The sequence below is a fragment of the Anarrhichthys ocellatus genome, unplaced genomic scaffold, assembly GCF_004355925.1.
Source record: "Anarrhichthys ocellatus isolate YVR2014 unplaced genomic scaffold, GSC_Weel_1.0 scaffold15, whole genome shotgun sequence".
NCBI classification, from domain to species: Eukaryota; Metazoa; Chordata; class Actinopteri; order Perciformes; family Anarhichadidae; genus Anarrhichthys; species Anarrhichthys ocellatus.
In genome coordinates this window covers 4,192,652-4,219,578 of record NW_022280045.1, presented here as the reverse complement: position 1 = coordinate 4,219,578, position 26,927 = coordinate 4,192,652, and the positions used below count along the sequence as shown (strand labels likewise).

Genomic DNA, 26,927 nt, shown 5'->3' with positions numbered 1-26,927 from the left:
TCATCCTCCTCCTCCTCCTCCTCATTCTCCTTGCAGACAGCGCGGAAAGGTCTGTTTCCATGACAACCGCAGAATTAAGGGCGAAGGAGCGCCATCCCAAAATGACACTTTGGATTTAGGGGCTAGTGAGAAGATAAATCACGGCCGGTGAATTAATGGAAGGAGCGGATTGGATTTAACAACCCCACGTTGATGGGTTTAGTCTGCTGATCCTGCTGCTGCTCTTGTTGGTGCAATGAGTGACATTATTTAAATAAAAAATAAAAAACACACAAACAACAGCTGTCAGTCACAATCAACAACACATTGACTCAATCTTATCGGTGAAAGTTTTTGATAACATAGTCTTTATTCTTAAACAATCACTAACTTCATTCTGATTTTTATTATCAATGCATATTTTTTTTTATTTCATCTCACAATTCATAATGCATATATGGGCGTGTTCCAATGCAGTGAAATCATCTGCAAACATAAAAACAATAAATTCTACTCAATATTACAAACAACCAAAGCCTTTGGTCGCCCTTTCATAAATCAATAAACCTCCTGTAAAGTGCTCTCCTTTACCGCTCGCTTACATCAGCTGTTTATTTTTTTTACCTCTTTGCTTTATTCGTCCCTTTTCTCAAATCCTCTCATTCTGCCGTCAACAGTTGACATCGGGTACATCCAATTTCATGCATTGCTTTTTAAGTCCCACATGTATGTCATTTGCACCAATATAAACCTCTATAAAAAGATACTTTCGTATGCTGGTCTTGCCTGTTGACTTTCAGTCTCTCGTCTAATATACTGTATGCATCACTGTTAGGTATACGTGCTGTGGAAGTTGAACTAATCTACCGGTACTTGCACCAGCTATGGACCCAGGCACATGGTAGAACACCAGATCTATGATATCTCTGCAGTTTTGCTCTGTGCAACTGAATGTGTGCTATTTACTGTACATACCACCAAATTAGCATACAATATCCAGCCAGACAATAGCAGAGATTGGAAACTCTCTTGCATCAAAATGTTGCATAAAAATGTTTTGGACTTAATACTCCCCGAATTTGAAACAATCTTTTTATTAGCTCTCGCCTTCGAAATCGAAACCAAGCTTACTTCACCCCTTGCAGTCATGCAATGTTCATGCTCATCTCGGCTCCTGAAATCCCCTTTTCCCGACCTCCCTCGGCTAAGCTTAGCCGTACACTACTTTTTTAATGATAAAAACACCATCGACCCTGTCCTGACCTCCTTGAACACCACACCGGTGGCCAGGCTTTGTGCAACGGGTGCTGGACAACGAGCGGCCAGTCTTTATGTCTGGCCCCCTTCGTGGAACAATTGTAGGACTTCCTGAGTTAGACAAACTAATTGGGGATTAGGAATGAGCTATGTAGCATACGCGGCGTATGTACCATTCAAATCACCTTGATTATACAGCCCTGTCAGCATGTTGATTTATGAAAGAGAAGCTTCCCTCCACAATGCAGCAAATGCCTCATTTCATGGGTCACAAAACCAGGGGGGGGGTGGAGAGTTTATGGGTTACCATGTGAGGGAAAACAAACGGGGAGATAGTCTCACCGGCATTAGTAGAACGTCCTCCCCTAAACCTGGCTAAGTCCAGACGAACTGGTTCCTCAATGAGACATTCTTCCATTGTGATGGTCTTAATGATTGCGACCTTATATTGAAAACATCAACGAGTCAGGTCAGAGGGTTATTAAACAGTCGGGCACCCTGTCCACCACTTTTGAGAAATCTTGAATACTTTCACAATAAAACTTAACATAAATAGTCTTAGAAACTATACTCAACACATATTCCTCGTCGTCGCCGCGCCTGCCAAAACAACTTTCTCTTGCTTGGAAAGAAACAGCAGCAGTCTTTTATCCATATAGTTCAAAGGCATGTATACTGTTATATGGTTATATTTGTAGCCGAGCTAAACAGCAGAGAGAGGGGTCTGTGTTTCTTGAGGTGTAAATGTGAAGTGACCGGTTTCTTTTGGCCATGGCTCATATTGCTGATGCTGGTCATTATCGTCCCCTTGGCTTTTGGTGAGAATACTTTTCCTTACCACTTTTTGACGTCTCTTTACTTAGAACCTAATAATCCTTGCAAATGTTAAAGAGTATATTGAAGTGATATCAAAACAGTTTTCCTTGACTTAGACTTTTACCTACTCGTCCAAATTTCTTTGTCAGTCTTCTCTACTGACGGACACACCTAACCACAGGGATGTGCTGTCAGCCTGTTTTTTACTATAATTTGGAGACACACTCGACTGCTATCTATTCTATTGCTTGAATCAGTCTTGTCCCGTCATTGGCGAACAGTATAGGGGCGTTCCTGTTAGAGTACTTGAAACAACCCTATCTGTCCTATTAGTCCCACTTACAGTACACACCTGAGTAAATTACATCCCACCCAAAGCACTCTGTTTCCATTGGAGTCCAACACAGAGAACTATCAAATACATTCAGTCTTACCCTCACACAAGAGCAGTTAGTGCGACAGTGCATTCAAGATCAAACTATGAGAGAGAGAAAATAACAGCAATTGAACAAATACAACAACACTTTCTCTCGTTTCAAAATGAAAATAAATCCAGAATAATGATGATAGTAATTAGAATAAGATACAACAGATTAGTAATGATGAGGATGTTATAGTTACTACTGATGACAATAACACAATAAAGCATATGAGAGTGCAATAGCATTTAGAAAAGAAACCAATGTATGAAAATTTGAACATGTATTAAAGCTTGTTTTTCACAGCATAAATTGGAAATGATATATATTTGTATTTGTGTGAAGAGAGACCACCATTCCTTTGTTTGTTTATCACAGCTTTTTCTCTTTTTTTTTGCATAAAATGTTGGTCACGTCCTGATTGAAAATGTTTTTTTCTTTTAATATATATATCCTCTGGTTTGATATTAATTCATCTAAAAGGTTTTCACAGGCAAGAGTTCAGTTCTGTTTTTGTTGTCTTGGGTGTACGGTAATAGCTCCTCGTCGACGCAACACCCTGTTTTTTTTGCAGAGGGAATGGTGGTGCATATTCTTTTTTTTTGGGGGGGGGGGGGTGGTGTTGAGTTTTCCTATGGCCCCTCCCCCTGAGTCAGGATGAGGCCACTCCCCCTGCTGGAAGCCCCTCCCCCCGCTGCTATGTGGAGTCCTGATTGACAGCTTTTCCTCCATTCATGGTGGGAGTCCCTGAGCTCTTCCTGGAGCGGTGCTTGTCCTCAATCTCATGCATTGATGGCTCCCTGTACATACAAACTGTTGTGGAGATGTAAAGAGAGGAGAGGTGGAGGAGGAGACGACAGGACAAAGAGAGGAGGAGCTCAAAAAGGAGACAATGGAGAGCAGATTGAAGAGATGGATGTGGAGATAGAGACAAGGTCAGGTGTGAGGCTGGAGGGACACTTACCAGGCAGGGAATTAGGGCCATGTAAGCACTTTTTGTCCCATTGCTCAACAAGTTTTAATGAGATCAAACTCTGCTCTCACGAGAAAAACATTAGAGGTGATATTTAAAAATAAACCCACATCTGCTAAAGAAATGCACAAAATGAATGAATCTTGAGTCTGACTGTCAAAACAATAGATTTAAGTTAGATGAGAGGATCAATACCACTCTCTACAGTTGCAGCTAGCAGCCAACATGCTTAGCTTAGCATAAAGAGTGGCGACGGGGAAACTTGCATGGCATTAACAGGTGAAGAATTCCACCCACCAACTTGAAACTTCAATTATTTCTAATGGCAGGGGGCGACTCCTCTGGTTGCAAAAATAATTCTGATTGAATAGAAGTCTATGAGAAAATAATGCTACTCTTCACTTGATTTAGTACCTCAGTAAACATTGTAAACATGAGTTTATGGTCTCAATCGCTATATTTTCAAGTTGTCTTCATTACAGCATGGTGTTCATTTAGGAAATCATGGTCCCATTTAGAGTAAAATGCCAATTCAAGACTTAAAAACCGTAGTCCACAAACCAATGGCTGACGTCATGGTGACTACGTCCACTTCTTATTCACAGTCTGTGGTTGTATTATCATACTTAGCATACAGACATGAGTGGCGTCTATATTATTTCATCTAACTTTCAGCAAGAAACTGAATAAGCTAATTTCCTAAACCTATTTAAAAATGTCAAAGCATATTAACTTCAAATGTGAACACTTGAAATGACTGCCAACCCTGAACTATAAATCTGTCCTATCTTCAGAGCACTCACTTCAATAATGGAACTTTTAGAGAATTAAAACTAGGAAGGTAATCGATCACAGTACTGTCATAGCAAGATCATTTGTTTAATAAAAAAAAACCTCCTTGTTGCTAATATATTATCTGAAACAAGATAATTGTCTGCTAAAGCAAAACATTTTAAATTTAAGACATACACATATATATTTTGCCTTTGGTTAACCCTAACCCTAACCCTTAACCACTGTGACCACTGCAAAATGTTAATTGTGCTGGAATAAAGACCATAATAATTTTCATAACACATGTCATGTAATTGGGTAGAATATCTGAAATAGTGCACCCAATTTATTGTAATCTGGAAGTACACGCATAACCACAAAAAGAAACAAACCAAACATAAAAAAGACCGCTTCTCGTACCTTCGATGGGCCTGGGCACAAAGTGTGACGAGGGCTTAGTCTTCTTGACCCGGTTGCCCTTCATGACTTGTCCCTCCTTGGTGAGGCCGAGGAACCAGGCCCGGCCCGACTCCTGCTGCCGGTACACAGTGGACGAGTAGATCACATAGTAGTTCTCGAAAACGGACTCCTTGAACTTGCACTCAGGTGTGAACATCTCCTGCAAAAACAAAAAAAGAGAGACTGAAGGATACAGATAGCACACGGTACATATCAATCAATGCATACACAAACACAAAATTCATTTTTTTTGTATCCACATGAATACAGACATAACCAGCAACACAACAGAAGGATGATTTTGATGAAGTCCCATTTCAGGGGGAAAAAAAAGGAAAGCTGTGTCTGTTTCACTCTGCCAATATTGGCTCTCATCACTAGCATGTGTACACTGCCAAGGTCAGTAAACATACTGTATTCACACACACACACACACACACACACACACACACACACACACAAAGATATCCTTGGAATCTAAGTAGTCTTATTAGAATAATGGTAAACAACAATGGAAGATTGTTATCTTTTTGCTTCATTATCAAAGCAGCAGGTCAAGGAGAAAGTCAAGGGGACACACAGGAGGTGGAGAGGAATGACACGAAAAAGGGGACGAGCCAGATATTTGATACGCTGACGGGACTAGGAGCGCTGCCAGATTATGGTCGAGACAGTTCAGCAGACAAAACCGTGCTCTCCACTGTCTTACCCCTAACAAATCTAAGACGCATTCATTTGTGAACGTGATGGAGATAATGGTGGAACAGCTGGCTCGGTGGATTTTGTGTGGTCTCAATTCAAGCAGACTTTGTACCGTACTGTCTGTCTGTGTGTGTGTGTTTGGGTTTCGGTGATGTATTTCATTCATTAATATCTCATGCGGTTCTGTGCCCTTTTAAGGTTGTCCAGTTGACTGACAGCCCAATTTTGCTTCCTGCTGGAGGTGAATGTTTATGTGTGGGTTTGAGAGAGAGAGAGAGAGAGAGAGAGAGAGAGAGAGAGAGAGAAAGAGAAAGAGAGAGTACAGTGCTTTGGCAGTACTGTATTTTATTATGATCATGCCAATAAAGCTATTTGAATTTGAGAGATAGAAAGAAAAAGAGAGAGGGGGAAGAAGCTTAGAAAAGTTGGGTTAAACATAGCAAAAAAAAAGCCCACAAAGCATGGCGAACGAGATGGGGTCCGCGTTTCAAGACGTGTCGGGTGGGTTTCCGACATCGCCGCGTACTCCTGATGCTCTGAGGACCGTCCGCCGCGGTTGACAGTCTTGAATCCCTTGTGCAGATGGTGCGAGCCACACCCGTTGAGAAGCGTACAAATATGTTTGTTTCATGAAACTGTGGTGGACCTTCAGTAATCAACAGGAAACACTAATTGCCTTTTATTAACAACAATCCCCTTGCAAGGCAAGAGTTGTCAAGATGGTTTGATAACTCATCCCCAAGCTAAAGTAAAGCTTCATTTAAAAGTCTAGGGACCAAGGACAAGTGCAAGCAGGTGGCGGCTAGAATGAAAGACTTGGCCTTGTGCAAGGCAAAAATAAGGCTTATTTAATTCGTGCCCACGAATTATTCAAAATGTGGGAACGATATAATTCAATTGAGTTAATAGATTATATATTGTGCGTGTGAATTAGCAAATCGTGGCCTCCTATATCTTTTTTCTGCTCTAAGCACCTCAAACTAAATTCCATTCATCCATTGTATCGGGTTGGAGGAAGAAATCTAAGAGCAGTTTATCTCAAAACCTGTGCAAATTAAACCTGATCTATAGTTGTTAGTAGTTACTAGCAGTAAGTGAGGAAATATGTGTTTTTGTTATTCAGGTGAAATTACCCTTAAAAGCTGTTTGCGGGAAAACCAACTCTAAAGTGTGACATGTTGAACGTATTGATTATTTGGCCACTTGTTGACATATTACCACCTTAAGCCCCGGTCACACCGAGATGTGTTGCTGAAAGGGCATCACTAGAAAGGCATTGATAAAAACCTTGAATCAAAACTAGGTTACAAATTGCGAGACAGACCACTGGGGAGTTCGGTGATGTGTGGGTTTGTCACTATCAACCTTTCACAGTAGATGTAGTAATTATACTTTGTGCGATTTGTGCAACTTTCGCCCAATCGCATGGCACACCGCAGTTTAGCTAAATGAGTGTGAGTGACCGCTCATTTATAAGACACAGCAGTGCATAGCAGGCTGTGTAAAGGACTCTGGGAAGGTGAGGTCACATGGTCGGCTGTGCGTGGAAACGTCTAGCTGGTCGGCAGGAGGGAGGACGAGCTCTGTGGAGAGCTGGCGGCTGACTTTATCTGGGCCTGCTGACACACCGTCAAACAGCAGACGTCTCTGGCTCTGTTGGGGGGCACTGGGGGTCACGTCGTCCCCGTCTGGCTGCCTGTGTGTTTGCGTGTGAACATATGTGTTTGAGTGGGTGGGGGACAGACAGTGATACATTACACACCAGCAGGCGTCGTCCCTTCTTCATCTGTTTGGAGCCAAAATCAGGCCGAGTACACACACACACACACACACACACACACAGAAGTGCGCTCTAGAATCCTACCCTTCACAATCAGCCACTTCGCTTTGCTGACACGCAGTATAATCCCCTCCAAATTCATCCACAAGGACAACACTCTGTTACTGTCCATGAAAAGGGCTAGGAGCAGTTTAGAAAGCACCCTGCTGGCTCGGGAACGATAGGGGTGGAATGTAAGTGACTTTGAAGTCTTTGACAGAGTACCTTGTTTGTGGATGACAGAGTGGAAATATGAGGTGAAGAGGTCTGAGTCTCTTTCCTGATTAATGGGAGCTTCTTAAAGGACACGCGTGAACCACAGAACCACAGAGGGAAGGAAGAGCACAGAAATACACACTGGCGAACGGTTACATCCGCACACGTACTCAACGCAAAACACCCGACGGGTTTGCGCTGTGGCTTCCGCTGCCAGGAAAACGTAATCAACCAAAGTGTGTTACCGCGGCAAGACAAGGAAATATTTAGAAAAAGACGTGCCACGTTTTCAGCACTAACAGGCTGCGCTCATCAATGATGAACTATTTATAAGGGCGCTTATTTATATTCCGTGGTGCTCTGAAGGAGAGAGGCGAAGGACTTGTTAGTGAAACTGGGCACGTGAGACTGCTCACTCTCTAACATGAGGGAGCTGAGGATAAACAAACAGAAGTGTAGTGAACAAACACCATAAAGCTGAGAACAGAATATAAATGCTTTACCAGTTTCAGCTCACAACACCTTGAATTTATTTGAACCAAAAGACTTATTTGTATTTTATGGGTACGTTATACTTCGACTCCACTTCATTTCAGAGGATGAAGAATTGATTTACTTTTTACTCCACCACATTTGATACCTTTAGTTACTTGTTTACTTTGCAGATTCATATTAATAACAACAAATAAATAAAAGATGACGCATTATTATGGCTAAAGATAAGATTTAACCAGATTTAGTGATCCCTAATTGTCCATTCTGCATTATGAGTACCCTTTTTCTTTTGATACTATAAGTATATGTAGATGTTAATTAATGATGTTGATAGGTTTTCAGTGTAGTGAGTCCCAGGGACCCAAAGGTTGTCGTTTGAGTTGGTCCCCCAAAAATGTAAAAAAATTGTCGTGTTCAACTTGCGTTTGATGTAATAAGGTCCTAATTATGGTTATATTCATGCATGTAAAACTAGCTACCATCCTATGATTATCTCCTGACTTATCAGATTTTATAGGCTATGTACTTATAGTGAGGATGAGTGGCCACTCGCACTCTGTTTTCTGCTCTAAATTGAGATGAATGGCCTCTAGGCTACTGGGTTGCCAACAGAACTGAGTTGAACGCATCCTGAATCCCAATCAGATAGTGGCTCCATCCGAGGAGGGAGGCAGCTCTCCGGCTCTCCATTAAGGAGCGCTGCTGCTGCCGACAGGCGTCCATTTGACTTTGGAATAAGTAGAGGGTATGGGGGGGAGGGGGGCGCCATTTAAATATGAGCCTGAGTCACTGGTGTATCAGAGAGATTTAGCCTCAGTGAGAATCCCAGTCTGCCATGTAATGGAACTCCCGGGGAGCTCATTATTATTCTGGTAGAGAGATTCAGGTCGGGGATTGTCTAGACATTATTTAAACTGAAAAACTCTCTTTCTCACTCCCCCCCCCCCCCACCCTCCCCCTGTTTATCATTTTGTTTGTCGTACTCTGAAAGTCAATCATCACTTTCACTGAAGGTTCTGTCCTTCCCTTAACTTCCTCCGGGGAGGACATTGATGATGTCTAATTTCCTGATGCTCTTTACTGACTTTACTTTTTCTCTCTCTTCACCTCGGGAGCACCGTCTTTAGCGCCATCATCACAGTCAAGCAATTTAATAATGTGCATGTACACTAAAGCTAAAGCAGTAAATTGACAGAAAATTAACCCCGAAAGGTTGATAATCAATTAGTTGTCCTTGACCAAAGAAATTCTTATTCGACTTGATTTAATTGACAGATCTGCAAAACTGAGTCCCTCCACGAAGAATCACACAAAAGCACCACTTTAAATCTCGTGTTTACCAGAGATGTGCTCATAAGTTTTTTTGGGAAATAAGTCATTCAGCTTGAAAAAAAGCATAAAAAAACACTAATCTACTAAAGAAATCTTTAGGCCAGCCGAATCATTTATGACATTTATTAGACTAAACAATTTATAAAACTATCATTAGTTGCAGCCCCAATGCACCCAAAAACTCACACAGACTTCACTCAAGTTTTAATTCGACTCTCCTAACTTCTACGAACCATTTTTGTTCCAGACAGAAAAGATGAAGACATGCCATCATCATTCGTCACCCGAACAAAATCTGGAAATCTCTCCTTGACCTTCCACACTAACTCCCTCTCAGTCGTCCCTCAGGGCCTAAAGTGAAGGTTTTACTGCGACGCATTACTTTTTTTCTGTGACATAAATAAGAAGCTGTAAAATGAGTAGCCGATTGAACAGTTCAGAGGCTGCTGTGTGTGCAGCTATGGACAGATGTGCCTGCTCGAGATAGATAGATGGATAGCACAGAGAACAGTGGTTACTGCAGTAAACTAGGTCATATTGAGAAGTGCTATAAATAATGGAAGGGAGCTCTTCATTGTAGATGCTCAGCCCCCACACACTTCATCGCTAAGCACTCCACACAAGCATTATCACCCTGCTCACCCGTTGCTATATCAGCTTCCCATCTGCAACAGCCTCGACCGTGAGCTCTGCACTCCCAGCAAGAAAAGCCAACCAGCGACCAGCATGTGAGTTACCACCTAATTAATGGTAACGGGCCAGATACCTGACACCTAGATAACAGACTGAGAGAAAGGCTTCCCAAAGTTGCAACACTACAACCGCTCAGGATTATCTCCCATAGAAGACGAAGCTTGTCGCATTTTCTCCCTAACAAGACAGTGTGGGGGGGGGGGGTAAGAGCCGTGCATCTCGGCTCTCAGATGTTAGGCAGACAACATAAGACGACAAAACAAGCAGCGACAAACCTTATGGTTTATAAGGCAAAAAAGAGTGTAATGGAGATCTTTCAAGAAGAGGGAGGATAGCGAATAAGCGAGGGAGGTGCAGGGGGGGAAAGATAAAGATCTGGACAAATAACAGTAAAAGTAAATGTGTAAGTAATAAGATGATGAAAGTGAAGGACTTCTTTTATAGCGCCGATTGCATCATGAGGGCTCTCATAAAAGTGTGAATACAGAACAGAAATGTTCTCCTTTACAGTCCTCTTGCAGCACAGTGTCTATCACAAGCATAATCTGTGTTGGTAAATTAAGCTGGTAAATAATGGGAGTTTGAGAGAGAAACGGAGGCTATTTGAGCTTTCCATGTTAATCTGGCCTCTTTATGAGCACTCTGTGGCTCTTCAAGGCTTATGAGCCTTCCTGTGATCCAGCCCGCCACCCGCGTTCTGCCTACAAATGCATGCTAATTCCCCATGCTACACATCTGAGGAGCCGGACCTCCTCCATATGGCCAGAGAGTTTGTTCACTGCATAGTTTTGATTAAAATGGACTTTCAGCTCTTGCTGCAAACATGTTTTTGCCTTCTGACCAACACCCTCTTCTCCCCGGGATAGAAACATCAAAAATATGTTAAAATGATGATTTAAAAAAACAGTTTGCCTCTGAAATCCTGAATCACTTGTAATGAATAATTATCATGACCCAAATGAGGATTTCATCAAGGGTGTGTGTGTGGGAGGTCATACAGCATCTCCAACTTGTGGTCTATTTAATGAATTGAAAGACTTTTGACGTAGATAGGTGGGTGGAGGGTTATTATAAGCCTCATAGTAGGGCTGTAAATCGTGCACTTGTTTATGAGCCTTTAGTTATGAATGAATCCGTCTTACCGGGTGAGTCATAACAGCCTGCGCATTTATCGTGCATCCTTCTTTGAACTTTTGAGCGATCACACATCTGTGGAGGCACTGAGTTGTGCTCAAGTCGTACTGAGCGAGAACGCTCGCTCCACTGAAAATGGTGGCGCTGAATTTATTCGGCTTTAAAAAAAAAATTGCAGCATGCACGCCGTTTATGTGGTCCACTTCAAAATGTTCTCCTATCTCTCTCGCAGTAAAAGTGGCAGACATAACAGACACTGGATTTCACTGTGTCCTTCACGGATTTTTACGAGTACTTTTGACAAAGAAAAAATTTGATTGGCAGTTTGTGAATTCCAGCTCTTGCCAGACATTTATCATAACTGTTTCAGATGTCCGCCACAATGTACCTCAGCTGAGGTTTGTGGGTAACGGAGCCCTCCCATCCTCTTCTGTCTTCGTAGCACCATGAGACTGACGGTTATATAACCATGCCAACTAGGGATATCTTCCTGTCTCTACATCTCTGCCTATGCCCCCCCCCCACCCCACTTCTCTGGCACACTCTCTCTCTCTCTCACACACACACACACACACACACACACACACACACTCTCTTCCACTGCAGCTCATTTCCATAAACGTGCTCCAGAAACATCTCCTCATCCTCAATGCCATTAGCCATGACTTAATGTTTTCTCCGACTGGCATCTGTGACTGGGTCCACCAACGCCTGTGCATCTGCTACCCACACCAGCCTATATGTATATCATTTTATGATTCAGAATCAGGATGATAAAGTTAAAGGAAGCAACACCATCAGCATCAAAAGCACAATGAAATTCAGTGGAAATTCAGTTTACAGGTGCTGCATAACAAACCTCCGTTAGTAGCCGGTAAAATATGAAGAGGCAATTTTAAAAAGGGCTGAGCACTGAACTTGATGTCAAATTAAATGAAAAACATGCGTGGTGCTGCTTCAACAACAAAGAGGGGGGGGGGGGGGAGCACTGCATGGCAACACAAAGGCACATCCGAAGAGCTCTCGAATGGAGCAGAGATAAAAGGGGCTTAGAAGGGGCTTTGCTGCAGTGGGATATTAAAAGGGACAACAAACAGAACAAAACATAACACGTGTAAATGAACACACATTCTGGTGACACACGTGCACAACCTACGCGAGTGGAGCAAAGGGGCGGTATCTTACCGAGCTGTAGAGCATGCCCTCTCCATTCATGGCGATGTAGAAGCCACTCTTCAATCCCTGGATGGCCACCACTCTCAGACCCACGGGGATAAGATTAAACAGGGCTGCAGAACAGACAGAGTGAGGTCGAGGGAGGGAGGGAGGGACAGCCGGACAGATACGAAGAGACAGAGAGACATCAGACAGAAAGGACAGAATAGGACAATTGAGTTTCCACTCAACTTGTAGACGTGACATTCTCTGATCTCTTTTTTTTGGCTGTCAGCAGTAAAGTGCGGGGCATAAACAATGGGAACATTGACGCACCTCATCGTGACAGTGAAGCATTAACGTTAAAGCAGAAACCCAGAACTTTCTCGTACAAAATAAAGATGGCATAACATCCAACGATAAATAGTATAAACAGTTGCCCACTGAGCTGAATACAAATATATTCAATATTTACTAAAGGGATGAAATTACACATGAATGTAGCACAGAAATACAGGTATTGTCTCATTGATTTATATTTATGTGAATTTGTAGCCAACAGCTCTGGTTTGATTAGACGTAGTTGGCATCGAATGCGGTAATAAGCTGATTGAGAACATTTGTTTTCAGGCCTTTAATGTTGAATAACACCGTGTACACGACCCGCATTACATTTCAAGTGTGGTCTCAAAGATCTTTGGTCAATCATCTAAGAGGCTTTATTAAATCTGTAAACAAGTCTGATTTGATTCAACTTCCTGTTATCTCTGGAAAAGTTCTATTGAAAGAAGTTCTTCTCTATTGAAAAGTTCTATTGAATGGACGGTGACTTTCATGGGCGTATGTTTGATGGAAGGTGTGAGGACACTCTTTATTCCCTGTACTGTTGGGAGGATTGTTCTGCAGGTGGCGATGGGGACTATCAGATAAAGCTGGCTGGGACGAGATGAGACATGACAACACGAACAGATTCAATTTCAATCGATAAATATCGACGCGCTGCTTTCGCCTGCCAATGGTTTAACTCTGCCCTAAGGCCACTGGTACAAGTGATACATACTGGCCACTCTTGCAGTTTTGTATACCCTTGAGGGGCCAGATCTTTGAGATAGGCCTACCCTGGCAGAATATGAGTCCATTAGCACCTTACATTTTGTTTTCTCAGGCTTTTCAATCTCTCTTTTCCGTCATAACTCTCTCCTTCCCCTCCGTCTGTTTCCCCGCTCCTCTTTCCATTTGCCTTTCGTGGCTGCTGCCTTTGTCGCTCAGTTGACTGGCAGTGTCTCTCAGACGCAGAGCCCACAATTCTGTCACGTATCACTAAAACCCAGAAGTGTTCCGCCCTGGACCACCTTCACCTATCAAAACATACTTGCAATAGGGCCCTCGAAAGACTCACATAATAGCTTGAAAAGTGGGAGGAAAAGAGGCATACAATATGGCACGCTAGTCCACAATTTTGCTATAGTTATGATCTGCCGTCCCTGCTCTCATTTGCCAACCAAAGAATAACACAACAGACAGACTTCTATGGTTGATGGATCTCATAATTACTACTGTTAGAGTGCCTGATTGCTATTCTTCTTCCTTAATAACCTCAATCTTATCTCTCAGCGAGAAAAGAGAGTATCTGGCATGGCGCAGAGTCGAGAGATTTTAAGGAATCTTCTATCGTCAAAGAGCCAGACAAAGCCGAAATCCTTGAAACGGCAATTCTTCCGTTTCCGTTTCATTCTTCCGGCGACAAGCAAATCCTGCAGGTAGGTTAAAGGAAGTGCATTTGATGTGAGGAATACAGGCGCAGCGGGAAAATAAAGCCTGCAGGAAAGGTTTAGAGAAACACTGAGCCAAACTTTATATGCCAAGGGCACGTCTCCAAATCCAGAGAGAAATGCAAATAAAAGATGGGAGAGCTGGTCTATACAGTACAGTAGTGTGAGGTATTTTTTCTTATATATATTGTTATATACAGTGAAATTAGTGAGAGGGTCTTCAACTAAGAGAAAGAGTCTTGGTTTCATCTCGTCCATCAACCAGGAGCATCAGAGTCAGATGGAGTGCGAACGCCCGATACCGCAGGTGTCTCATAACCAGCAATATGTTTCTGGAGCTGCAGCGTGTGCAGGTAATCAAGGCGGGTGATCAACTGACGACAGTCAAATTAATAACTGTTCAAATTTGAACATGGGTGTTAATTAATTGAATGGTGTTCCACAGCCCTCGCAGTTAGTTAAGCGTAGCACTGCCAGTCATGCTTACCACTAAAGCAGTTTTACATACCGCAGTGACAAATCTATTCTATTACTCCTCGCAGTGTACTGAATATGTTGGGTCAAACAAGTCTTTTGTGAAAGCAGAATTCCATTTGTTGTGCATTTCTCAAGCTAAACCTATTTGCCCTGCAGTTGTGTCCTTGTCTCGGCACTTGTTGTCATCCAGCGCAGAAATATAGCAAATAATAAAAACTGGAATTGAAACGGGCTCAGGTCACACCTAGTATGCAGGCGCGACCGTCATGCTCCCATTCGCTTCCACTGAACCTCAACCTGATAATACATTGCTGCGTTCCATCTGCAGCTGCTGAAGATGCTGCAGGTCAGAGAGTGGAGTGGTTCAAGGGTGAGGGCGATCTGTTATTTTGACAATCCAGCCGGGCGATCAATAGCTCAGTGCAAGACCTGAATTCTAAATCTTCTTCCACCATTCCCATCTCTCTTGATCACTTTTTTCTTTACTCTTTTTGTCTCTATCTTTCTGCTCAAAACACATTCCTCTCGTTGCACCTCCGGCTCTCGCCTGCTCCCTTTCCGTGTCTTGCCTTCCGACCGTCTCTGAGCTGGAGGCATCTCATATAGAGAATTATTCATTGGGTACAAACAGGGAAGGTGGTATTTTTAGTTTCCTCTGGCTGAATTATTCACTGCATTCCTCCATCCCTGGGCAAGTGGGACTGCTTAACAAGAGGATTACCTAGAGGTGGGGAAACCCTCGCATACAACAAAAACCTCATCAGCCAAAAAACTGTAGAACACAATGGAGACTCCAAAAACCAGCAATGTGCTAAAGGTGCACAGGGGAAATGCATTGTGTGGAAGTTTTTCACTCTTCTTTTTTTTGTGCTGTAATCTTTCTTTATACCATAAGTACCGACGATCTATCTCCTCAAAAAACATAAAGCAACGAGTGACAGGGAGAGACCTTTCTTTCCACCGCATGACGGCCACGATCCAGCAGCTTTGGCTCCAGCTGCCTTCAGGATTGGCAGGATGTTTCAGAGAAGAAAGGTCATGATCGGTTTCCTGTCTGGCCTCACTCCAGACTGGGAGTGTCGTCATTATTCGGCTTTGACGACCCTTCTCCGCTGACACACATATCTTCCTTGATCCGCCACCTCCCATGGGAAACTGTTACAAAAGCCTATACTGGATGTTTTAATAAATGTTTTCCCTGTTTTTCTGTTTCTGTGAGAGCAAGGAAGGGGGTGTGATATCTGTCGGGGTCTGTTCCCCGGAGACTGGAAAGTCGATTGGGTGGTGAAATATCGCAAAGAACCGGCTCAGGCAGGGCTCTATGTCACTACAAGTGAAGCTGTGGGGCTGCAGTTGTTTCAGGCGATAGGTTTTTCCAGGAAGGAATTTCTGCGGTGTTAATCACACGCGCTTCAGAGCCAAATCAATCAAAACAACGTGACACTTACAATCATGCAGTGTACACAGCAGAAGCAGTTTACTTGGAGGGAGAGCGACGGGGGTATTGGAATACATTTTTACTTGGGAATATAAATTACAATACAAGATGCTCCCATAAATAATGATTTTACTTACCGTGAAAGGTATGCTTTTGAGAGAACTGGATTCATAAACCATCGGAGCAGGTTTTGACACATTTATGTCTACAGTTGTATCTTATCCATGCTATTGCATAACAAGAAGTGGAAAAGAGGGCATTCTACCTTGTGGAATTTGGTGAATGGTTCCCGTTTAAAATTGTAGGTTTTTTGTATTGATCATTTTATAATAAGAATAATTTTAACTAATTTGGGAATGCTTTAGGCTGGCATCAGTTGTGTGAGAATTAAAAAGGATAAAGCACAGCTTATTAAATGTGGTAATATATTACATAACCAAGTGACTCATTGCCATTAAGTGTTTTATGCTGGAAGCTGCAGCTTCCATAGAGCTCCACTCACTGTGGTCGGTGTTCTCGTCCTTGCTGCCATCAATGGTTCCATCCGGCTGCATCTGCAGGTAGAAGCCCTGCTGGCTGAACAGTCGCGTCACGATGCCTTTCAGCTGCGGCTCTGAAACACACACACACACACAGACACACACGCATACACACAAACCGTCGGCCAAGCCACAGCCCCATCCCCACCAAGAATATGTCAGAACAACATTCTCAACATTGTGTACAGAAATACTCAAAAGAGTTGATACACCTTTGCTTTTGTCTAAGTGTTTGCCCTCTCACAGCTCTTCACATCAAGCAGCTTGAAAATGCTGAAATGTTTTACCAACACACGTTTCACAACAACAAAAATGTAGTGTTTGATTAATTAAAGAAGGCAAAGCTGGCTGTGAAAGATGGAGAGTACCAGCAGAACAATAACGCACTCTTCACTCTTTAGATTTCTTGAAGCATTTAAAAACACTGACTGTTGTGTTTTCATGTCAGATTATTTAAAGCCTTTATATGACTGGTTTTGAATTGCATAATTCAAATAGAAATGTAAGTAAATCACTTTATTAAGTGAATCTCTATAATTACATAATTCTAATTAAACATTTATTAAATCATACTGTTCTCGTGGCAGAATCCATCCTCATGAGTTGCCTGCTAACTAAAAAAACTTTCCATTTTAGCCCTTCATTTAACTCTTACATCTGTTGAATACCAATAAGACTGTGATGGACAGTTTGTAATGAGTCATCTGTTACTACATAATCCCAAAAATGGCTGTTTGACGGGAAGGCCTTAACAATGACAACACCGTGACAGAAAATCAATGAGATACTTTCTCATAATGTCTTACCGTATCTCGCACAGAACAAAAAGGCATTTTGCATCATTTGGAAACTAAAGTTTAACTTCATAATGTACACTAACATGCCAATGATTTTCTTTATTTGGTATGAAGCAACTGTGCATTTTTTGGGTTGATATCACTGGCATTCAATGAAAGAGATTCTAAGAGTTTTTACAGGGAACATGTTCACCCAAAAAGGATTCCAGCGCTTTTTCCTGACCTAAAAGAAACTGACCTAAAGTTTCCAAGAGTTGTTTTTTTTCTTTTCTCATTGCAATAACCCTGAACTGACCTCCAACTTTGAGGCTGTGACATCTGGCAGCTGGCCAGAGTGCAGCTCGAAGCGCTCACCACTTCAGGTGGGGGCAAAGAAAGGCTAAAAAGAGTTTATGTGAGGGGAAATGTACGTGCGGTCTCCGCAGCCCATCTAATGTCAGGCAGGTCTTTTGATTTTACGCAAACGCAGAAGTCAAGAGTCAAATGACACCATTCGCGTACAAAGGACTTGGGTTGTGGCTTTTGACAGGGAAACACTGGAGAGGTAGTTTGCCAGACAAAAGAAAAGATGGAGAGTAGGTATATGTAACCATGTTCGTATTTTTTCTTCGGGTTTACTGGGAATAATGAATCACTGAACTATAATGTGTTTGGTTTTTGAGACTCCATTGAAATCAGACATCAACTCCGTTGCTGGATGCTACTAATCCTCCGTTTATTCTCAGCCTGACCGAAGAAACAAATGATGCGTTTTGTCACGGTTTTGTTTTATGTGGCTAAATACATACACATTCAGCAAATGAAAATGCTTGCTTTGCAGGGCTCACAGCATGTTCTGATAAATGATGTATGTGATTGCAATAAGGGGATATGAGTGAGCCAGACTGTCCTCTAAGGTCAAGACTTGGTGGTCATGCAGTCAAGTTGGGCACAAAAGAGCAAAACAAAACATTTTCTAACTTGGTATCAGAGAAAAACATAATCAAAGTTTTTCTGTCTTCAACAGTAACACCAGATGTTAAGTCTTTACTTGAAAGCTGATCACTGCAGTAATTACTGGTGCATATGCCCTCATTTATATTTGACAGAAGACAAGTGAGAGCCCATAGAAAGACTACGCGGAGTAGTGATGACCCCCAACTAGACTGGGTTCACCTCAACTGTACATCATCCTGACCATCAGTCCCCGACTCACCTACCCCTGGGATGGGGCCATCAATTCCTGGGACGGGCCCTTCATCATCCATCACAGGCAGGGTGAGGAGAGTGTGTGTGTGTGTGTGTGTGTGCGCAAGTACATGGGAGTGTACACATCAGTAAATCACATATGTTAACTACACTTCCATAAATTAAGACCTCAACGTGGGCCCGAGCAATCGCTGACGGCTCATCAGTTCCAATCATTTAGCAGAAAGTGTGTGCTCTGTGTGCTGTGTGGTGTGTGCAGGTTTAAACTGACTTCATGTCAAACTTCAGAATTTACAACATATGTTTGTACTACAAAAAAAAGTATTTCAGTGGCAACATACAGCAAATCATTCTGTGTGTATGGGCCATCAAAACGTCAATAGATTTACTTCATACCAATACAGAAGGACAAAAACATTTATGTACGTCGACAAATGGCATCATGACCATGAAATGCAGAATGATCATCACCTGTTCCGATATAGTGTTTGACAGGGAGAAACACAACATATCCATGTACACCAAAATACAATATCAACCTCTACTACACTTACACACAGCAGCACTTGACACATATTTACAGACACAGAACAAGTAGCGAGGATAGATAGACTGATCCGACATTGACTGACGGAGAGAATGAGGCAGAGACAAAATGAGGAGAGGCAGAGCCAAAGACAAAGATAGAGAAGAGACAGAGGAGCGACAAACGACTGGCTATAGGAGAGCTTTAGCTACGAGAAAGGAAAGCAAAGTACGAAATTAAGCTTGAAAAAATCCAACAAAGCCACACAGAAGGAGGGATGAAAGAAAAAAAAAGAAGAGATCAGCAAGGGAGAGGGTCCCCCCCCCCCCGCCCCACCCTCACTCTCTGTCCCTCCCCAACCCACCCCTTCCCCACCTACCCCCCCCCTCCCTGGCCGAGGGGGAGTCGACATGGGCGCGAGATGGGGTGGAGACGAGAGGAAACACAGCACACACGGATGGAGGCTGAGCTACTGACCTAGCCTGCAGCCCTTATGGGACACCTGTGGAGGTTTCGAGGGTGCATCTTACGAAGTGGGGGGGGAGGGGGGTGGTGGGGGGGGGGGGGGGGATAGAAGGAAAAACAACAGTCTTTTAAACAGGCAGAATTCATAAATTCTCCAGCGTATCGGCTGTTTATATGCAAATATATGGCAAGGCATCATTGGAAAGATAAGGATGATCAATTAGAGGAAACACAGCATCTGCTTTCTGTTCGGCCATGTATGTGAAAGGAGTCACCTACCTGCCCAACAGTGTCTGGAGGCCTGACTGGCTTGTTGTCTGTCTGTCTGCTTATGTTTTCTATTCTGGCATTTTGTGGCAGTTTTGGCACTGTGATTGTTTTGTCTGTCCGATAAAGCTGCGCGGCGACAGGGTTTTAATTGAGTCTGACTGGCTGGCTGGGTGTCTGTCTCCCTTTCTGCCTTATAAGGAAACTCTGTCTCTCTGTCTGTCCTCCTACCTCATTCAGTCGTTCATCGAAGACAGAACTATCTGGGTTCGGGGAGGGCTGGCTCGTGGTCTGTGCAGCAGGACAGAGCCAGGGGAATAAAAAAAAAGGGGGGGGGGGGAGGCTATACTATGGAGTGTAGTAGGCACGGAGCCTATGTCTATCAATACAGCCAGAGTAGCTCTTAATCACTAAAGATATACCTCCCTTCACTGCAGTAAAGCTCCCTCTAGGCAATAAACCTTTACCATTACAACATTTAATCTCAAAAGAGCCTTGGTGCACTGCGGTGCAATTTACCTCCCCTCTGTACCACATCTGCAGTAATATTGAATTAGGCAATTTAAAGCAGCATTTATAAGTGTATTTAAGATACATGTGTGTTTTGAAGGGGAGGGGGTGCAAACAATTAAGTGTGCAAAATCGAAGGCTTTAACATATTAGATAACTGTTGAAAGAGAACCTGCTTAGACTGTGACAAAGATACAGTAGCATTAGTTCGTTTTTTGTCCAGGGTAAGCGATTATTCTGAGCAGTATCCCAATAAATAAAGGGGCTCACGTCACAGCATGCAGATCATTTCCTATACATTCACGCTGCTCGGTTTACAGGGGAGGGTCGTGCGCGGTGGGTCGACAGACAACAAGAAGACCTTAATGGAACAGGTGGATTTTTTTTGCACCGCGGAGAAAATCTACTTTCTCCTCCGGTTGAGATTGGAGCCCTTGACTGCAGCATAATTGTCCAAAAGGGAGGGGGGCGGGATGGGGTGGGGGGGCTGGGGAAAACTGCTTTCACGAGCCCACATAACACATCAGTAAAAAAAAAAAAAAAAAAAAAAATCTAAAGCACTGACCTGGTCGCCGCCGAACGGGTCTTTTCTTGCCGCTGCAGAAACGGACTTTGCTGAAGACCCCCAAGAAATGCTTCTCGCAGAGAGTGCGGGGGTCTTTGCTGGGACTAGGGCGACGTTTCGAAGTAGAGACCCGGTCACTGTTCGACTCCCTGGCCTGGCGTTTCTGCCGGATCAGGGAGCTGGCGATCGCGGCCATCTCCCCGAACCGAGTCTGAAAACCGAGAGTCTATAGTTCGGCAGCGGTCGGATGTTTGGTGCAGCTTCTTGGCGCAAAAAAAAAAAAAAAAAAACCGAGAGAGTTGATGCTGTGTTTGGCGTCCACGAGCGTTTCAACCAAATGTCATCCTGATCAGAAAATCCTCCGAGTCCCCGGGCATCAACGCGACCTCATGAGGGGGGACAGTACGGCGTCTTATTCACTCAGGGCTTCGAATCAACGACGACCGGTCGAATATAAAACATCGATCGACGGGCTAGACCACAGGGGCCGACATGTCAGCCGTGAACGACATGCAACAGAGTTGTTAAATTGATGCAGCTGCGCGTCATTGGAGAGCTTCAGGTATTCCAGGTGAAGAGCGCCGCGTCTGACTCCGTAATCCTCATCTGCACAAGCGCCTCTCCACAGGCTTCCTTTTAAAGAAATCGCATTAACCTAAATCCATGCACCAGACGCTCGTGCGCGACTGGAGGAGAAATGATCCGAACTTTTTTTTTTTTTTTCTCCCCTTAATTCATTACTCCACGCCCCTCGATGAACGAGACCGTTCGCTGCCGGGCGGGGGGGGGGGGGGGGGGGCGGTGAACCCAGATGTGTGAGCCCAATCCCCCGGTTCCGTCGACGGCACTTCGGAAATGCAGCCGGGGGGTAGAATCAGCAGCAGAGGCTGCGCTGCACGGATGCTGCAGAGATGTAATTTAAGCTTGCATGGCGGGATTGTCGTCTGCAGAGCAACAATTAGTTGACGCGAACACACATCGGAGGGATTTTTTTGTTGTAGCGCACAAATAATAAAGAAGCCAGACAAAGAGGATTTCCAGCCCGTCCCGATTGCTGTCGGTGTGTTACATCGCCGACAGCGAGAGTGGACGGTCACGGTCCGCTTCACTCTCTCTCTCTCTCTCTCTCTCTCTCCCTCCCTCCCGCCCTCTCCCATACTCTCTCTCATGCACCCCCTCTCTCCCTCTCCAACTCTTTTAACGCAACCATACGTGATTGAGGTTCCTATTAGGAATTCTCGGAGGGTCGTAAGGGGAAAGATCGATGATCTCCAGGAAGAAAAGACGTGAACATAAAATGTATAGGGGAAAAAAGGGAAGGCGAAATGCTGGATGGGTGTTTATGCAGGGGTAAGTGGGTGCGCGCGAGCGCGGGGTTTTTAGTCGTTTGGGATAATGTGGACATCTGAATAGGGGGGTGGGTGGTCTCCAAATTGTTACTTTGAATTACAATTTAAATCCGAAGTTGTTGTTTTTTTTAATGGGGCAACGAGGAGGTCACGTGACGTTTATATACTTAGGGGACATATGCGCGCGTTTTATTTTCTAAAACTCTGTGGCCACACATGCCGAACATATTAAACGTGGATAAAAGGATTAGCTTCAACAGGTCTCAGCACAATGAACCCCCAACAGAAATGGTACGTTGAAGACCGCGACACAACACATGATTTATGATTTATGGTTTATGGAAACGACATGGGCGACCCCAACACATTACAAATAACATTTTAAACAACGGCACAATAGTCCTGATCATAAACCATCAAAGCCTTTAACACTCTCTGAGCCAGGAGGGAGGGACTGCATACATGTGCACGTGTGCACGTGTGAGAGCATACTGTATTCTGCTTGTGTTTCTGTCATAGATCAGTTGCTGGCAACTAATGCAAACCAATCGATTGTTTTCACTGCATTTGTTAAATTGTTCTGCATTGGAATTCAGCGAATGACTATAAATTATGGTTAAGGATGAGATGTAAATCAATGCAAAGTCCCCGAAGATGTCCTGCAAATATGTGTGCATGTGAGCATGCTGGTTTTATGTCTATTATTGTATGAGATGGGGAGCACACACTCACACATACACACACACACACACACACACACACACACACACACACACACACAGTGGGAGGAAGAACACGTGAGTGTTCAGCAGCAGAGCAAACCTCTCTCCTCCCCTTGATGAAACTGCATGAAACATTTAGAGGCTTTTTTCTAGGACTGGGTTTGACATTTTCTCCCCAAACCGAGCCCTCAGAGAGACAATTTCCTTTGGACTACCACTGTCTTGCGTAAGATTTGGATATAATGGATGGAAGTGTTAAATGTGAAGCACTGGTACCTTTGTGTGGTCCCGCGTGTGTGTGTGTGTGTGTGTGTGTCAGAGAGAGAGAGACTACACTCTTTTCTCAGAGACAGAAAGAAAGTTTGAGTCGAAATCAAAACCTGCATTCTGTATTCTTATTGCCAGTGCGTAGTAAAAATGAATATGCCACTGCAGCATAAAGAAATATCAATAACAACATCAATATATCATTCATCTTTCCAACGGATATGCAGCAGCGTGATATACAGTTCTTAGAAGAAGAAAAAAACAGCGGGTGGTTTGTTGTATATTGAGTGAGAGAGCTTTCTCACAAATAGGAGGGACTTTGTGGATGTGCAGCTCTAGAGCCATGGGACATATATCTTAGTCAGGAAAAGATAAAGTATTCCCTAATGAGGATCTGCTAGGCTTCCTCCCTCTACCAGAGACAATTCATGTCCACTTCATTCCAGCTGGGAAATACCCTCGGGCAATAAAACACTGTCGCTATGAAATGCCCTGCAGGGCCATTGCAATCATTTGAATTGTCAATTAAAATGATTTGACTCCATAAAGGTTTGCTAGTTAAGTTATTCAAACAGCGTGATGTCAATATCTCGGTGTGCTACCGACAGAGTAAGTCATCAGCATTTATTGAAACCACATTCTGAACATGAGTGAAAATGCTGCAGACATGTTGTGTTAAACATGTTGCGTGTGCAGCCGGTGTGTTTTCACTTCATCAGCCGGTGCTAGTTCTTGGATTTTCATCATTATGAACCATGTTGCATACACTGTACTCTGCAGCATAGGAGCTAAATATGTCTACAAACTGAAACGCAAAAAAAGCCCCAGCATCCCCCGTGGCCCTCCTTCAGGTGCCACTACTGGAGTAACATGTTGTTCAGAGTCATTTCTTTGTAACTGCTGCCCCCTTGTGGAACAATGATGAACCACATGTGTCCAGAGAGAGAGAGAGAGAGAGAGAGAGAGAGAGAGAGAGAGAGAGACCCCCGCGGGTAGGTTCCATTCTCTTCAAGATCTTCACTCCAGCATGTCCTTGAGACACCTCACAGATCTGTTGACTCACAATAGCTGTGAGTTTTCGTCTCCTAATGTCTGCTAAACTGTCTTGCCAAGTCTCCAGGAGGCAAAGAGGAGAGCTGTGAGAGAACAAGTGTGATGCTGTGGCTCACTAGCACACTTACACCACCGACACAAACCACAGCTTGCTGCTTGATCATAGTGAGTGTGAGAGGTATATACTGGAAATGCAAAACGAAGTGATTCTTATTTACAACCAAAATGAGTGCAGTTAAATCCTAGATAAATAGATAAATGAATATATAAATTAAAAAATATATACATACTACATTAAAACTATTTCAGTCTAATCTCACTGCTGTTCCTACTCGTGAGCAAGCCACAAAACCAGATGAGCACAAGCAGAGAGATGACAACCAACCGCTAATTAAGACTATTAGAACAAATTCAATTAGTCATTAACACAAATCATTGCTTGCTCCCAAAGTTATCTTAATGTAACCTGATATTGATCTGAACAGTCACATTGAAACTGACAAACAGACAATAAATAAGTATCACTCGTGAGGAGAAGGTTTTGTTTCCATCCCACCCACCACACAAGTCTCCTGCAATCCCGACTACTGTATTTAACTTGTAACACAAGAGAAGCCAGGTGCAGAACTTGACACTACAAAGGAAAGCGCAGGTGCAAACACTTAAGCCTGCTCAGAAACATCTTCCGCCTAAAATCCCTAGGAGGGGATTTTGGCACAGTGCCTGGTGAGCGGAACATTTTCTGCTCTTCCTGCTTTACTTTGATTTTTTTTTTAGTGAGTGATGCAATCGGGTTACCAGCCGAGGTTAAGCTCAGTGTGTCTGATGACACTGATACTGATGTATAATAGACAGACAAGTCCATTCATCCACGAGCACTGTTTAAAAATCCACAAAGCATGCTGTCATCATATTGTAGCTCTATTTTGAAATAACGCGTTAGAGCTTTGGATGTGCAGCAGAGACACAGTGGAACTCCTCTTTAGGAGTTCTTGCAAAAGAACCCCAACAAGTCAAAAACAGAGAATCAAATAGAAAAAAAGTTTGAACTTGTTAATGAATTGGCAAGTTGAAAAACGAACAGACTTCAAACGAAGCATCACCCGACACAGCTTCATGTCAAACAAGCTTTAAATTTGCATCCAGCTGTGAGCTGACTCGTAAAGTTTTGAATGAGGTCATGCGGTTCATCTAACAGTGAGCAGATATGCCGGGTAAGGACTGATGGTGCTTTATAGCTGCCTACAGATCCCAGTGTGCGCGCTGCTTTTGGTCCAACTTCCTCAGAGGAATCAACTGTGCTTAATGGAGTTTCTAATTGTCTGCCCTGAATATGAGAGCTGCTCCAAGCTGAAGCTACTGGAGAGTCTACAAACTGCATGTGACAGGAGGAGGCGGGAGAAGGTGTTGCATTTGTCTCCCGGTAAAACAGCATTTTGTCTTGCTCTGGAAATACTGTAGGATGGTTTTTTTAATGACTTTGGAGGTGTAGTTGTGTTAGGAGTGAACAACAGCAGCATTGCAGTGGATTTGCAGAGACATGAATAGAGGATGAGGCAGGCATATTAGGCATTTTGCCAAAGACTGTTGAGTGGTGGTTGTGTATGAGCGCAAATGCATGTGTGTGTGTGTGTGTGTGTGTGTGTGTGTGTGTTATTGAGACTCTCTGTTGTACAGTGGATGTGTGGCACAAGTGAGTCACATTCAAAAGTAGTGTTTGATTTCCCGGGTGAGGCTAAATGCAGCTCATCTGAAACTACATTACACCATGCATTAAAGTAGTTAAAGCCTAAGACGGTTGGCTAGTTTTAACTCCATATTTAACTCTGTCTTGTCAAATGGGACAAGCTGTAATCAATGTGGGGTATCCTGGATGATAGAAATCTTTTTACTCCCGACATAAAAAGTTTGGGAGCCCCTGCACCTGGAGTACTTCTGCCTCGGCGCTATCCGTGGTGCTGAACTGTGCAGCTTGTTTTGGGGGCCCTAAAACAAAGCTGCCTCTCCAGGCCCCCTGAAGTTTAATGACTTCATCCCTGCATTGTTACATGTGTTGGCCCCACTGCTTCAGATGCAGCACTGGAACACACTGGTCTGCAAATTCAGCTCGGTCTGGTAAAGTATCCGGAGCTCGCTCTCTCTCTCTCTCGCTCTCTCTCTCTGGAGGAGTGCGGCTGGCCATGGATGCTGAAAGCCAGCAGCTACCCGCATACACACACACACACAACGCGGGACAGATGCAAAAAAAAGGACCATAAGGAGAGGCTCTCTCCACTGCAGACTCGAAAGATGTAACTCACACACTGGATTGGCCAATGAAACCACTCACCCCCCCTCTCTCTACACCCCCCCCCTCTCTATTTTTCTTTTTGTCATCACTCATGAGAGAAAGCATGCAAAGCGAAGGTAGCTTGCAAAGCTATGGTGCTAAACGTTTGTCTCTCACCGTCGGGGATAGTGGTCGACTTCGATCGTTGTCCACAGAAACACTGCAGCATATGCGCTCCTTTCTGAAGGAATGGCCTCAGAATCCTCATTGATTTGGGTTGATGGGAGCCCTCCTCAATCCAAACAATCGGGCAACGCTATGACAACCACAGCAGGGTCAGGCAGCATAGCTTAGCCAGCCAGCCTCTCGCTATAGGCTCACAGCAGCCCTCCAAACGCCGGAAGGGCACAGTCTGCAGGACAAATTACGCTAAAACGAGGCATCTTGAGTGATCCCCCCTGCTCTCTCTCTCTCTCTCTCTCTCTCTCTCTCTCTCTCTC

The 26,927-nt window shown here is 43.7% G+C and overlaps 1 protein-coding gene across 3 annotated transcripts; it reads right to left on the bottom strand.

Moving 5' to 3' along the window:
* Nucleotides 1–330: 330 nt before the first annotated feature.
* On the bottom strand, nt 331–26,895 carry fgf12a (fibroblast growth factor 12a). Of its 3 annotated transcripts, XM_031854734.1 has the most exons (6): nt 20,768–21,539; nt 19,438–19,485; nt 16,413–16,523; nt 12,254–12,357; nt 4,639–4,837; nt 331–3,284 (listed from the first exon to the last, which is right to left on the bottom strand). In XM_031854734.1, the coding sequence occupies exons 1-6, from the start codon at nt 20,961–20,963 to the stop codon at nt 3,169–3,171; spliced, it is 774 nt and encodes a 257-aa protein (XP_031710594.1). In that variant the 5' UTR covers nt 20,964–21,539; the 3' UTR covers nt 331–3,168. The 3 variants fall into 3 exon arrangements, with proteins under 3 accessions (XP_031710594.1, XP_031710596.1, XP_031710595.1); XM_031854736.1 differs by lacking the exons at nt 19,438–19,485; nt 20,768–21,539 and adding an exon at nt 26,605–26,895; XM_031854735.1 differs by lacking the exon at nt 19,438–19,485.
* Nucleotides 26,896–26,927: the final 32 nt, after the last annotated feature.

Excerpts from the sequence above, each read along its gene's own strand:
- fgf12a (XM_031854734.1), bottom strand. The coding sequence starts at position 20,963 with ATGGCCGCGATCGCCAGCTCCCTGATCCGGCAGAAACGCCAGGCCAGG. Across the intron at positions 19,486-20,767 it reads ACCCGTTCGGCGGCGACCAG|ATGCACCCTCGAAACCTCCA; the intron begins GTCAGTGCTTTA and ends CCACTTCGTAAG. Across the intron at positions 4,838-12,253 it reads AGGGCATGCTCTACAGCTCG|GAGATGTTCACACCTGAGTG; the intron begins GTAAGATACCGC and ends TTGTTTTTGCAG.